The 14,643-nt window shown below is 41.2% G+C and overlaps 2 protein-coding genes across 2 annotated transcripts; one reads left to right on the top strand and one right to left on the bottom strand.

The window, feature by feature from the left end:
• Positions 1-344: 344 nt before the first annotated feature.
• fam241a (family with sequence similarity 241 member A) lies at positions 345-7,051 on the bottom strand. Its single transcript, XM_018697688.2, has 2 exons — positions 6,772-7,051; positions 345-4,283 (listed from the first exon to the last, which is right to left on the bottom strand). The coding sequence occupies exons 1-2, from the start codon at positions 6,922-6,924 to the stop codon at positions 3,987-3,989; spliced, it is 450 nt and encodes a 149-aa protein (XP_018553204.1). The 5' UTR covers positions 6,925-7,051; the 3' UTR covers positions 345-3,986.
• A 1,374-nt stretch (positions 7,052-8,425) lies between these two features.
• lrit3b (leucine-rich repeat, immunoglobulin-like and transmembrane domains 3b) lies at positions 8,426-12,817 on the top strand. The gene is made up of 6 exons (XM_018697687.2): positions 8,426-8,854; positions 9,983-10,357; positions 10,521-10,603; positions 11,079-11,372; positions 11,462-11,521; positions 12,295-12,817. The coding sequence occupies exons 1-6, from the start codon at positions 8,745-8,747 to the stop codon at positions 12,777-12,779; spliced, it is 1,407 nt and encodes a 468-aa protein (XP_018553203.1). The 5' UTR covers positions 8,426-8,744; the 3' UTR covers positions 12,780-12,817.
• The last annotated feature ends 1,826 nt before the right edge of the window (positions 12,818-14,643 follow it).

Here is a 14,643-nt window from a genome sequence, read left to right on the forward strand (position 1 = left end):
CTGCCATCTCCCTCCCCTTCTCTCTCTTTTGTCATTAATTCATTAACTTTAAACAACAAAAGTTCAAACAAACAAAAACAGGTCTGACAGCTACCTCTGCAAAACAAGAAATGCTCATCTTCATAATATATACAAAATCTATATATATATAACAGATGCATGTGTGTGTGTGTACATGCTTGATGCTGCTTGATGTAATCATAGGGGACTGAATTCAGTAGACTGAACTTCTACTGATTTCAGAAGTACTGCACATTTATTCAGAGAAGAGTGATTGGCTGGTCGTAATTCAAACTGTTGAAAAGAAAAAGAGGGAGGACACCTTCACACACATTAACACAACATGAGGAAGCATGTCAAGATTTTTATTGGCGCCTGTGGACTTAGTCACTGGTGATCCAACATGCCTGTGCTGGGCGACACTATCAGACACTCCTGTTAACATTCGAGGAAGTGAAGATATTTGCTGTCTAATGAAGGGCTTGGATGATGAGGATGATGATGATGAGGCTTTACATTATGCTGTCATTGATTGTTTTATGTTGCTCTGTACAGGCTTGTTGTGAAACACACCTTAAAGATGGTCCATTTACATTTCCTGCTAAACATCAACATGTTAGCATTTAGCTCACAGCACCACTGTGCTGAATAGCCTCACAGAGCAGCTAGCATGGCTATACACTGTTAGTCTTATTATTCTATGGTCTGTTTAATGTATTTTATATGGAGGTCTGTGTATATTCTTTCATCTGGCTGCAAGACATTCTCCTTGGATACTTACACAGGCACAGTGCTGCAGTACAGTATGAGGTTCTATTCTATCTTACAGTGCTTCTACTGGTGCTCTGTCCTCAGACAGGGGACTGAGCAGAGGGTGGTGTGCACTCAGAGACAGAGAGCTGCTTGTCTCTGAGTGGTTCAGAGACCTGACTGCTGATGGCCGCCACCTTTTTAGTTAAGAAAGAGGCAAAGATATCAGCTGAGAGGGTGGTGTCTGGTGGAGGACCGAGTGATGTCTTTAACTGTTGATGATCTGACTCAGTAGCTGGTGTCTGGAGTTGCTGTTAGGACTCCAGCCTTTCAAACTTGTAAAACCACAGGATTATTTATTCACTTAGCTGGGTATTAATTAACACGTCTTTTAGCGAACCCCATGAACCCAGTCACCGAGGGACGCTATAAAGATTTTGATGAAATTCTGATTTTAAATGAGAACATGAGGAAACCCAGCTATGAATGGGAACCAGTGGCTACAGAATGGTTTAGAAGAAGGTGCAGAGATGTGAAGCCTGTGGAATATTGCAATGTAACTTTACAGGTGAGTGGTCTGAACATCAGACTGTACTGTACAGATTTACAGTGACAAATGGTCTTGGATCACAACTCTCTTAATACAAGTAAAATATGCAATGATTATTCATGTTAACATTTTGTGCAGACACTGCTGTACCACTCAGTGACACCCAGAGAACATTTTTTTATATTTTTTAATCATGCACAGTGTGATACGTTTAGATTCAACATTTCTCGGCTCAAATATCTGAAAAACAAAAAATCAATGCAGTATGGCTACAGTCAGTGAGTGATAAACTTATTGTACAGTGATGACATTTCCCCTGGAAAACTTAAAACTCAGTGAGATGACTAGTGTGTGATGAGTTAACCTGGAAATTTGAACACATCAGAGAAATGTACAATAACAGCAGCAGAGTAAAATATGTTCAACTGTAACTCCTACCTGAGAAAACCATTCTAGTTAAAGGTCAAATTAAACCAATCCACCTTTAGAGACTTCAAGTCATTCATTTTCATTGAACCTGCCTCATCAGCTGTTTCTCCTAACAATTAGTCTACATTCATATGCAGTTATTTTGCATTGAACAGTTTGGGGGAAACATAATGCTGCAGATGGTGAATATATGTTTATTACATGATATTTTACTGGACCCTCTCATGGTAACTTCACGGGAACATTAACACTTGGTTATGGTTCATAATAGATATTACATGCTGGTCTTATTTAAGTCAACCAGGACTTAAGCTCGAGGACAATCCTGTTAGACACTGATGACCATCCATTCCCCCGTCCAATGTCACACTACGTCCTGCAGTAGAACAAAAGGCTGCAGGCGAATGTAGATGGCCGACATTAATACATTGCATATGTGTGCGATTGATAGGAGACACTGCCTCATCTCCCTCTGTCTGCAGTGTCAACATTCAGTTTTTGATTTCTGTGACTGCAATCACAGACACATTTTCTTATTTAAAGACACCTGAGCCTAGGGCTGCATAATTCTGGAAAAAAAAAAAGATTCATGATTTTTTGGCTTAGAACTGAGATCATGATTCTCTCTCTCACGATTGCAGTCATTTACTCATCAGTGATATAGAACAAGTCATATCTTTGGCTAAGTGGTAGGTGATCACCTATGGGAGCTTGATGGGTATGGTGATAAACTGTAAGGTTCTCAGGCTGCCCTCTAAATGTCGACTATTCGATGGATCAGTCAGGAGTACCCTGACTCGACTCACAGAATGTCAGTGGACGAGTGGTTACACTTTTTTCTTAGCTGCCTCGCAGTTCACACACAGAGCACTGCAGGAGCAGCAGAGTGACAGACTGTAAACTTTACAACCACATCTTGTCTTAAAATGACCAAACCACAAAACTGAGCAACTGTGGAGTTAGACACTTGATGAAAACAGAGGGCGGAGCTGCAGCGCGATGCAGGAGGCGCTCCGATTCTCTCCGCTCCGGTGTCAGGTGAGCTCTGTCTGCTGAGAGCTGCATACGGACACGGCTAAAGTGGAAACTACCAGTGACGTAGCAGGTGTCCCTGATGAAAATGCAGCCAAATCGTTGTCATTCAGAAAGAAGATCTGAATGTGAATTGGAGATCGCGATTTTAATATGATTAATCGTGCAGCCCTACCTGAGTCTGAGAAGGTTTTTGGAGAATACTTCAACTCCAGTATGATTACAGCCAGATATGATGATTACACAGAGGCATTTAGTGTTAATTCCACTCAACTGACACAGGCTGACAGGTTAAGACACAAGTGTAAATTAAATGTAATGCAGAATATAAACACAAAGTGAAGGTATATATAACCCAAGACTGGTCTGATACAGTATACCCAACCAGCTGTGTGCATGAAGAAGCACTGTGAATGCCACTTGCTCAGCTCAACTCTAACTTTAGGATCACCTGGGTTTTGCATCTGGTAGAATTGGCACAAGCATACTTGAATTGAATTGTATCTGTTGAACACATTTAGTTTCCAACACAGAAGTTTTATCCCAATTTATCAGTTTCTCATCTTTCAATGAATGTGAGAAATCATTAATGACATACTTCACATTTCTATCCATCCCCTTGAGGAGACAATATATATTAGAGATGCACAAATGTGCTGATTCAGGGCGACAAAAATACAGATATCAGAATACAGTGCACCCATACTGTCTCACAGTAAATATTTTACAGCAAAAAAAGTTTCCCAAGAACGCACCATATCCCATATGTCTGCTTTACAGTCAGACAGTGATTAATGACTGGAGTTACATTAACAGACTGTGTGGGAGCAAAGATCTCTCTTCTTTTAAAGTCAGTTTCCACACAAACACGTGTTCAGTTCTGTTTCCTGAGCACTGGGACTTTTGGCCTTCGTTTTGTAGCCTTTGACTCAAACTAAAACAAGTCTTTTCCCACTTCCTGTTCCTTTGAAATCAGCTGATTGATGGACAGCTTTGCTCCTTTTACTGAGGCAGGACAGTCCTGAAGAATCCTGACTGAAACAGTTTTAAACCACTTCCAGAAACCTGCACCGGCCTCTCCACAGCTGCCCCTCCCCCCTCTTCCTCCTCCAAAAAAACAAAGATCTGCATATTCCATTTCAAACATCCATTAGAATTAACTGCGTCCTGCATGTGCAGGAATGAGCCAAAGAAAGAAGCAGGCCCTGCTGATCACCAGCTCTCATTACTTCTGGATGTAGATGATGATGATGCACAGAGTTCCCACCAGCCCCAGGGCCTGAATACCCAGGAACCAGAGCAGCAGCCAGAAGAAGACAATCACCACTGGCTCCACTATCTTGTCCCCAAAGTACATCTGGCTGAAGCCCATCCCCCGCAGACACTTATTGAGCATCCCAAACAAAGTCCCCATCCGCTCACAGTCATCCAGCTGAGGCTCTCTGGTGGTGGGGTCGTCCACATGGGGCCATCTGGCGCTGGGATCGCTGGGCAGTCGAGGCTGGGTCCGACTGCCATCGGCCTGAGAAGACAAAGTTCCAGTTCCAGTAATGATCAGAGCTGCTCGTGGAGAATAACATGTGAAAATGTCTTGATCTTGTGTTAAAACCACAGACCTTATTTCAAACATTTAACCAAAAACCCACTGACTTTGGGATGGGAACAGGAAGGTGCTGACAGTCCTACACCACTGTATTGAGTCTGAATCTAAACTTTCATGTAATTCAGGTATTTATTAGATTTCCCCTCGTAACAGCCTCTGATCCTGCTCTTGCCTGTCATCTCTTCAAATCTCACATTTACAAAAGTATCCAGACCTTTAGAGCAGTTACAGCTTCCAGTTTTCCTGGTTAAGTAAATGCAGCACTGCGTATGATGGGTTTGAAAGAGTTAATAATACAGTCTGTCATAGGCTGGAGATCTATTTTGACGCCATACCCATATATATTAATAGCACCTCTTGGTTCATGCAAATAGTGCATGCAAAGGGCTCTAATGTCAAAAGAAAACAACTTGAAATATTATTAGAAAATATGACAACTCCTGTCAAATGCTTTTTCAGCATCCAGTACTGCTGAAAGCTGAGCCTTCTCATGTTACTTGAGGCAAAATGGCCTTTAACAAATCCTGTTTGGTCACAATGGATCAGTTAGGGAACTGCTGTTCAGGACGCACTGCAGGTATTTTAGCAAATAACTTATAGTCATTATACTGAAATTACTGATTTGCATATGATTTTTGCTGATGGAATTGGCCTTGTCATTGTTGCAATTACTGCTGTTTACATGCTGACAGGCACTGACCCTGTTATATAGTCCTCTAGTTCATTTGACTCAATCTTTCAATGATTCAATGAATATATATATGAAGATATATATATATATGTATATGTGTGTGTGTGTGTGTGTGTGTGTGTGTGTGTGTGTGTATATACACATCCTTTTAAGCCTTATCAGTGCTAATGCAATTTCTTCATGCAAAAACACATGTGATTATCTGGTTCCCTCATCTCTTTTCAAGCTTGACCAGTAAATATTTGATATTCATATAATAGACACTGCCTGAAGGAGTTAAATCTAGTAGGCTTGGTCCTAAGGATTAGTATCAGCTAAAACAAGCCTGGTCAAACTCAGATCCTTTTCTTATTCCACTGTGCTTTGTCCACCTCAGCCTGACAGTGTTTTGACAGCATACAGTGCAGCATATGCTTGTCAGAGTAAATACTGGAGTGTAAATGTGAAAGATTCTTTTGGTGTACTGTTACGAATGACTCTGGTTCACGGAGTTACACTAATGACGCTGTTTTCTTCTCTCTTTGTTGTTAGCAAAGTGTAGCAGTGTACAAAACATTCTGGTAGCTGCATCTCATTTTTAGCCAGTACTGAATCAGCATTTGGGTAAAGCTATCTGCAGATAGCCAATGATAAGGGCCCAGAGCAGGATCACCACCGTACAACCCTGCTGGACTGAGTGTTTCTGTAGTTCCAGCAGAGTGAGACTTCCTGCTGTGTCAAAAACGAGCAGCCAGTCTTCCTCCTCACTATATTCACAGATTACAGCTGATATCACTACACTTCAGACAGCAAGCATACAACATTATTATTGCCTTATCTAAACCATTATTCATTTTATTAGCTGTATTTAGCCTCTGTGAAGTGTGAAAAGTATTGATGCAACAACAAACACCTTGTACAGTTTACACTTATTATATTATATATTATACATATTACATATTATATTTTTATACTCATTATTTCCATGACACCAAATCCTATCCTCCTTAATCTGAGCATGTTTTCGAGGTGAAATTATTATCATACAATCCTCTGAGTCGTTCACTGCCACATGTAACTCATGGTGCATTGGTGCTTTGCTTCCTTGCTGAACTTAAGAGCTGTCTGAGGCACACCCAGCGTGTCTGCCATGGTCCACCACAAACCTGTGGTATGATAACACACTGTCTGATAACACGCTGTCATTAGCTACCTTCCCTACACTTAAGGCAAGAGTTATCGGTGTCACATGATGCTATCTCTGTGCTGAAAGAATCCCATTTAAAGTTGCTGCGCTGACTACACACATAATAGGCCGTGACTTGACAAGCTTAAAAAATAAAAAGCCATGAGTATAACACAGTCGTGAACCATGCAGTTACCCATCTACGAGGCTCATATATCCCGATTAGAAGACTTGATCCTGTTAAGTATTCATATTCATAAGTCATATATTATGATGTATGTATCGCTTGTATTTCCAAAAGAAACATCAAAGTGTCAGATTTCTGAATGGAGTTTGGCACACACGAGCTAAACAGGAAAACTGAAAATGGTTCAAACTGAGGTCATGGCAAAGTGAAAGTCAAGCTCTTTACTATCAGAGGACCTCACTAACACAGTCAAAGCCCCACCCAGACCTGCTCCATTACTGTACCGCGTTAGGATGACAAGGTTAGCTTGAAATCTACCTCAGGGCTACAGCTAGCTTGTTAAAGTCACGTTAGTTTTCTTTACCGGGTGTCGCTGGTGGTGGAGTGCGGCGTGCCGTGCACCGTGAGCAGGCTGAGCAGTGAGTCTGCCTCTTCTCTGGTTAACTGACGACAGCTCCTCAAATTCACGTCGATGAAAAACATGCTGGTCGTTAACAGGCGGTGTTACAGCGGACATCTTACAGCCGGTCCACTGACAGGAACTTGAGGAATCACAACATGCGGCTGGAGTGACTGAGCCCAATCCCAATGTCCGTCCTCAGCGGCGCGTGCCCTATAAGTTCGCGAGAGTTCAATTACAGACCGCAACACCAGTGGCGTCACGCCGCGGTGGAAACACGCACCCTGCAGACGAGGATAGTAATTACAGCCTTAACACAATATCTGAGTTAGTCTGTGTAGGTCTCAGTCATCCAGGTCATGGTAGTCCTCAGTATTTAACCCCTTGGAGTTGGTCCTGAGAGTCGTTAGGATGGCATGGCTCGAGGTGAGAATGGGGGCCAAATCGCCTGGGCAAGGATCTCAAGACCAGGTTGTAGGTGGCTGATAGTTGGTGTGTAGACCCCCACCTCTGTTAAATCATGGATGTTCCAGGTGGACACAGAGGTCTGAGAGAGGAGTGAAGACAGCCATCTATGTCCATCTGGAACATCCATGGTTTAACAGAGGTGGTACATACCCTCCACAACCAGTTTTTAGACTGAGGAAGTCTTTGAGGTGAAACGTGTTCAAGAAAAATAAAAGAAGTCCAGTTGCCTTCAACTCTAGCTCTTAACATCTGAGTTTGTGAGGCGTTAACAGATCTCACCTGTCTGTCCGCATGCTACACCTGTACTGAACAGTTAGTGGAAACATGTCATTACTCTTAATGTGAAAGAAGTTTTCAGATATTAACATAAAAGATCATATGTTTCACAGATGTGATCAGCTTGGCTGCAGAATGTTAACTACATTTAAGATCATGTCATTCAGTCCAGTGTTAACTGGTGAGAATAGATAAGTAATTGTAATCATATTTATACAACTCTGGATTATTACCACATGATTTATGAATCATTTGATCACTATCAAGATTACTATCATTTATGCTGCTGCCAAAATAGCTCCTTTAACAAATAGGAACAAAATAACCCGTGGTCTCCAACCCTAAAATAAGATACAACTAAACTACAACAGACAAAACATTTTGTAGGAAACTCCTGATAATGAGAATGTGTTGGTTAATTCAACCTATCTGACAAGTCAAAATGAAAACATCTCAGTAAAAGGTTCACTGACAACATATCTGTTTTCCACCAAAATAACAGTTCTTTCTGTACAATACTACACTGTAGTGGCTCCAGCATTATGAAACAGTTTTCTGTTTCTGTTTAGACTCTCACAGCTCCTGGTTCAGGTTCAGAGAAAGATCCTGCTCTGGTTTAATACAGATGATGCAGTGATTTCAGACACAACCTGTTGATTTACACTGAACCTAAACCGGCTTCCCTCTCTGATGTAAATGTGGAGCTTCATCCATTAACAATCATGTTGCCTCTGACACATAATCCAGCCAGAGATTATGTTTCCTATAAAACATATTTGCTGTTGCAGTTTAGTTGGATAGAAACATAATTGGAGTTACAATAATTCATGGATCCAATAATTCATGGATCCACCTTTGTACTTCGGTTCATGAGTTACCTCATTAGCAGTGTTGCATGCCCGATGTTAAAATAAAATTAAACACTGTATATAATGGTCTTGATGAAATACTCTTCAGGGCAGGGTGGTGGGCTCAAACGGTCCTCAAGACCTGAACAGGCTCGAAGCCCTGATGTTGTGATTTGTTATTCTGACAGTGAGGCGTGGGATTACATGCCACTTGTAAGAAGTGTAATCCCAGCTAATCTGGGATTCAGTTTCACTCTGCACTGTGGACACAGCCTCAGACTGGAGAGGACTGGGAGTATGGAGATACAAATGGCCTGCCTGAGTACAGGGTTTGTCTGCTGAAGGATGTATCTGCTGGTCCTCGTTCACATCCTGCAGTTGTTCCTGTTGGCCGTCGACTCCTGTCCAGCTACATGTACCTGCACGACTGGGAACAGTAGAACAGCACAGCTAAGGTTGGAACATAACTCATTATAGCTTATTATTTCTTAAGAATGTTCATTTTATTGAGGCTCTGTTTGAACCAACAACGTATTGCTACTGCAACAAATGTTATGACCAAAGTTGTCAAATGATGACATCACCAAATACTAGTAAATTATTGAATAGCTTCCCATATTGCCAGAAGAAGGTGTAATTATATGGTCTACCCTGTGCATTTTACTTTACATTGTGGATAATAGTGGTTAACATGCAGAGGAACAGGAGTGGAGTAATCTTATCACAACCAAATATAGACAGGCTGATAAAAAGTGTCTGAGTGCTGACACTGACACGTGTTTAACAGTGGGCGGTGTCATTACGTAAAATCATAAATGTTGATTTTGGATGAAAAGTTAAGATTCCATTGATGAATGCATATTTACTGACTGGAAACCATCAGTAAATAGTATATGGAATTAAGAAGAGTTAATTGTAAGTGCCTTTTATGAATAATTTCTTGAGTCATAGAAACATTTTTATTCATTTTTTAAAGAAAAAAAACAATTTTTAAATTACAAAATTTCATTTCATTATCAAATTATTAACTAAGATATTCAATGGTTAATGTTTTCTAGATACTTTTCTTTATTAGCATGTAAATGCAAATCAGATAAATAATTATGAATAAAATATAACATAGTTATTTTCAAGTTAAGTAAAGTACATGTGATTATTATAGTATAAGCTAGTATATCAGAAACACAGAATGATAAAATACAAAATAAATAAATAAATAAAAGAATTAATTATAAAACCCCACTTTAAAAAATATATATATTTGCCAGTTCATCTTCTATTGTGCTATTCTGTCTTTATACTCCAAAATGTTTGAATTTCCCATAAAACAATAGAGGAGGGTGACTGGGAACTGATGTAAATGATGCAGGTTTCAAAGAAAGACTTTGCAAATTAATTTCCAGGTGGAACCACACATTCACATTGTACCATGTACTCTGGTTAGAAAAGCAAACTTTCCAGCTTCTACACAAATTAGTGTGTCTGCAAGTTTGTTATGTTGTCAGAAGAATATAAAGGTTACAGTAAATCACAGACTCACAGAAAAGATACATGTATATCTGTGTATTCATCCATCCCAACAGGTTGGTGCAGTGCAGTGACCCTGGAATTTCAGCTGTTCCCATTAACGTCCCAGCTGACACGGTCAAACTGCGGCTAGAGAAGACCTCAATCTCCAGGGTGCCCCGGGCAGCCTTCTACAACCTATCAGAACTGCAGTTCTTGTGGCTGGCCTACAACTCCATCACGTCCATCCACCCCAGCAGCTTTGTCAACCTGAAGGCCCTGCGAGAGCTGCGTCTGGATGGGAACCTCCTGACGTCTTTCCCCTGGGAGGGGCTCAGGGACATGCCCCTCCTCCAAACTCTGGGTCTCCACAACAACCATCTGTCCAGCCTTCCTGCCCATGCTGCACTCTTCCTCCCCAACATCACCTACCTCGACCTGTCCAGCAACAGGTGGGTAGAACATATAAGCATCTCACTGATGTAGAGAACCGAGCTGTCAGTATTATTCTACATGTAGACAGATACGTTCAACTGTCTTCCTATCCTTGTCTCCTTTCCTCCCCCTTACTTCTCAACCACTTCCACTCCTCATCCCCACGTGTATCCTCCTCAGGCTGACTATTTTACCTGCCGAACTGCTGGACCTTTGGTTTCCTCTCCCAGGACAGGGCAGACCTGTACAAAGACGGATTCTGGGTACAGTGCAGTACAGTTTTGGAACAGTACAAGAACCCACTGTAATGATAGGTGACATTTTTGGAAACAGCAGTGCCCACAGAACTTGTTTACCTTTATGCTCCACTCTTTTCTTGCTCTTCCATTGAGCTGAAATAGAGAAAATGTTAATCGCTTTTGAAATGACAACATTGGTTGCACACATTTGTCACCTGCCTAAAGAGGGCGCCATCATCATGTGTACATTACTTTTCATGACAAGAAACAGGCACATGGAAGTTATCTTACACAGACTTTCACATTATTACTTATTGTGAGTGAAAAACAGGGGTGGGAATTTTATACTTTTCTTCAGACTCTGAACTTTGTGCAAAGATACTTAACAAGCATCTAAAAAGCAGACATTATAGATAGATAACAGACATCACTGTTACCACCAGATTTATGTCACATATGACAGTGATGTTAACAAAGCCTAACTGTCCTGGATACCCAGGTCTCCATGACAACCCTTGGTTGTGTGACTGCCAGATCTCCTTGGTGATGTCCTTGTCCATGTCCCTGGGGAGTCCTGTAGTCCTCATGGACCAGATGCTGATGTGCAGCAGGTCTCCGGGTCAGTCAGGGATGCTGCTGACCCAGGCTGAACTCCCCCGCTGTATGAGGCCCTCAGTCCAGCCTGCAGCCACCAGAGTCATCTCTCCACTGGGCAGTAATGTAATCCTTCGCTGCGACGCAACTGGCTACCCAACACCGACACTGACCTGGATCAAAACCTCAGCCCACGTTGGTGCGCAAACCAGGGTTTCTCTTTGGTGGTTAAGTGGTGTGTTACTGACATCTGAGTCGAGTCATGTTGTGATTTGGTTCTCTGTGCAGATTGTTGCCGGCAGAACATCCTTGAGAGCTCTGAACAGCTACCCAGGAATCTGGAGAGCTGTAAGTAGTTCTGTTTTGTCTCTCTCAAGGTATTGTTTATGGAGTATAGGGTGCACATTTTCCTCATGCCTGTGTTTCCAATGTGTGGTCTGTGCTGTGTATATGCATATACACTGACCAGCCACTTCATTAGGTACACCTTGCTAGTATTGGGTTGGACCCCTTTTTCCTTCAGAACTGCCTTAATTCTTTGTGGCATAGATTTAACAAGGTGCTGGAAACATTCCTCAGAGGTTTTAATCCATATTGACATGATAGCATCACACAGTCACAACAGATTTATGACTGCACATCCATAATGAGAATGTGCCATTACACCACATCCCAAAGGTGCTCTGTTGGATTGAGATCTGGTGACTGTGGAGGCCATTTGAGTGCAGTGGACTCATTGTCATGTTCAAGAAAGCAGTTTGAGGTGATTTGAGCTTTGTGACATGGAGCATTATCCTGCTGGAAGCAGCCATCAGAAGATGGGAACATGTCTACATGCATAAATGTATTGAGTTGCTGCCATGTGAATGGGTGATTAAATATTTCCATCAAAGAGCAGTTGAACAGGTGTATCAAATGAGCAGCACATAGTGTCCAGAGGTAAAATTAAAGACACATAGTAAAGCTGGTTGTTAGTCCTAGAGAGCTCACTGTCACTAATGTGTGAGCCCACCCTGAAAATAGTTGGGTCTGGTCTTGCCTGTGTAAAACTCTGTGCTATAGTTAGAGGGAAAAGACTGATTGTGTTGAGAGCTAAAACTGTGCATTCTTTTATATCCCAGTTATGCAGGAATCTCCTCGAGTCGGGGTTCGCTGGTCAATAATCAGCCTGAATGGGTTATCATACAAGGATGCTGGTGAATATCGCTGCCAGGCACGGAACATGGCAGGAATATCTGAAGCTCCCATTAAACTGAGGGTGGTGGGCATCACAAGACTATCCCGTCTTCCAAAGAAGAAGTCCCAAAAGACTCCACCCAAATCAACATCAAAATATGGGAAGTCAAGTCAGAATCCAGCTACTTTCAACACCCCCTCAATGAGGGAAAATCAGATACTCCAAAACACCCAACGGCCTTCTGTTAACAAGACTGGCCCTAACCTTGTATCCGAAGGGCTCATTAAAAGGCAAAAAATGAACAATCCAGATGCAAAGAAAAAGACCCAGACATCCGTCAAGTCTACACCTGAGCCCTCAGGCAACTCTGCAACTGTTCTTTTGTCAGAAACACGTATGAGATATGAAGAAGATGGTCAGGGTCAGTGACTTCAGTGTGAGGTGCAAATAAAACCTCTAGTTTTAGTGTTCTGTGCTGCTCTGTAGAATAATGTTTGTTAATTACCCCTCCTTTTCATTTAACATTTGTAAGAATAAAATGTGTGACACAAAACCTGGATGTAGTGTCAGTGACATACCTGTAGTTTTCTGAAAAGATGTTTTTTTTTTTTTTTGGTTTACAGCAGAAATCTCAAATCACAATTCTCAATCATTTATTTTAGAGTTAACACCTGATACCTGACACACAAAAGGTCTCTTTCATGATGATATTTATTACTACTACTACTATTTATTTACTACTTTAGCTTCCAAATAATCAGTGTGAGAAAATACAGACAAGTACAAAGATGAATACAGTCTCAGTGGCAGAATGGTAAGAGTTGTTCAGTTGTGAAGATATAACTTAATTGTACCACTGAAAAATCAAAACACTGGAATTTCTTCTTTTACTCAGAAGTGTTCAGCTGTCCCCTCAGAAGAAAACAACTTGGCCACAGCACCGCAGCTAATTTGAGTTTGAGAATCCAGGTTTACAGCATCCCACTATCATTTGAATCAGTTTTGCCTCAGTCTTTCCCGCTGATCCATACTGTGAGGCAGACAGGACTTCAGATTGACATGCAACATGACCACTAGGTGGCATCAAACACTATGATGCTGATAAGTGGGATTCATAACAAATATACAATACATATTTCATACATATTTGTTGTTGTAAAATGTTTTCTTCTTTTATTTAAATACATCATCAAACAGGCCTCAAGGCTTGACAGAGACCAAAAAAAAAAAAAAAAAAAGATTAGGTAGTAGATCACCAGGACCCCAGGTGGAATAAAATGTGTGTCCAATGCCGGTGAGAGCAAACTTTAGTCTCTCAATGTTCATAAACATCATCAGGTCTTAGGGATGCCTCAGGGTGCTGGTAACATCCTGTTTAAGATGATTCTTCTTCTTGCCATAGACGATGCAAATGTCAATCATATCATAATTCATTTAATGCTCATTTGTTTTTGGGTATATATTCAAAAACACTTGTTCAATCAGTGGGCAGGTGAGGGCAGATCTAGAACTGTGAAGTAAGCTGGAGCCACACGTCTCTGCACCATGAAGATATATTGGAGGATATTATAGTGTCTTCTACATTAGAGATGACACTATAATATCCTTCTTGGGGCACAGAAATCAGAATCTTGTTTAGTGTTTTCTGCATGACGGTCTGGAGCAGTACAGAGGTTAGAATATGATGTTTATTTATGGTCTAAAAGTGTGTGTCTAAAATAAGCCCCTGATAGTTTGTGGATGTGCAACATGAGTGGAGTGACCCTGAAGGTTCAGGCTCATTCACCAAGTCATCAGAGAACTGGCCTGAGCTTGGCCATATATGAGCTGGTCATGGCACAGTTGTTGATGATTTTGTTTATTGGTGTGGAAATGCTTTTCTACAACTTGATGTCACTAAATCAAAAGATGTGTGTATACATGTCAGATGACCTCCCTCTGCTCCAGCTTTGTTGTCAAAGACCAGGCAGTGGTAACCACTTATAAATACCCGGGCACTTTGATTGATAACCACCTGAAATTTGATTTAAATAGCGAAAAGTTATGTGAGGAAGGTCAGCAACACTTTTTTTTTTTTTTTTTTTGCTTAAGGAAACTGGCTAAATTCCAGACTGACATTGTTTAATAGTTTTATTGAGTCTGTAATTTCATTTTCCATTATCTGCTCTAATAGTTTCTTGTTATCAAGGAGAACAATGCTCTTGATAAGACTGTGAAGGTGGCAAGTAAGATAGTGGGAGTACAGTTCTGTAGTTTGAATCACATCGCCAACAGGCAGGTGTTTAATAAAGCT

This window comes from Lates calcarifer, linkage group LG19 (assembly GCF_001640805.2).
Source record: "Lates calcarifer isolate ASB-BC8 linkage group LG19, TLL_Latcal_v3, whole genome shotgun sequence".
Classification (NCBI taxonomy): domain Eukaryota; kingdom Metazoa; phylum Chordata; class Actinopteri; family Centropomidae; genus Lates; species Lates calcarifer.

Coding starts and splice junctions, on each gene's coding strand:
- fam241a (XM_018697688.2), bottom strand. CDS start 6,924: ATGTCCGCTGTAACACCGCCTGTTAACGACCAGCATGTTTTTCATCGA. Junction 4,284..6,771: donor TCCACCACCAGCGACACCCG/GTAAAGAAAACT, acceptor TTGTCTTCTCAG/GCCGATGGCAGTCGGACCCA.
- lrit3b (XM_018697687.2), top strand. CDS start 8,745: ATGTATCTGCTGGTCCTCGTTCACATCCTGCAGTTGTTCCTGTTGGCC. Junction 8,855..9,982: donor AGTAGAACAGCACAGCTAAG/GTTGGAACATAA, acceptor CCATCCCAACAG/GTTGGTGCAGTGCAGTGACC. Junction 11,373..11,461: donor CAAAACCTCAGCCCACGTTG/GTGCGCAAACCA, acceptor TTCTCTGTGCAG/ATTGTTGCCGGCAGAACATC.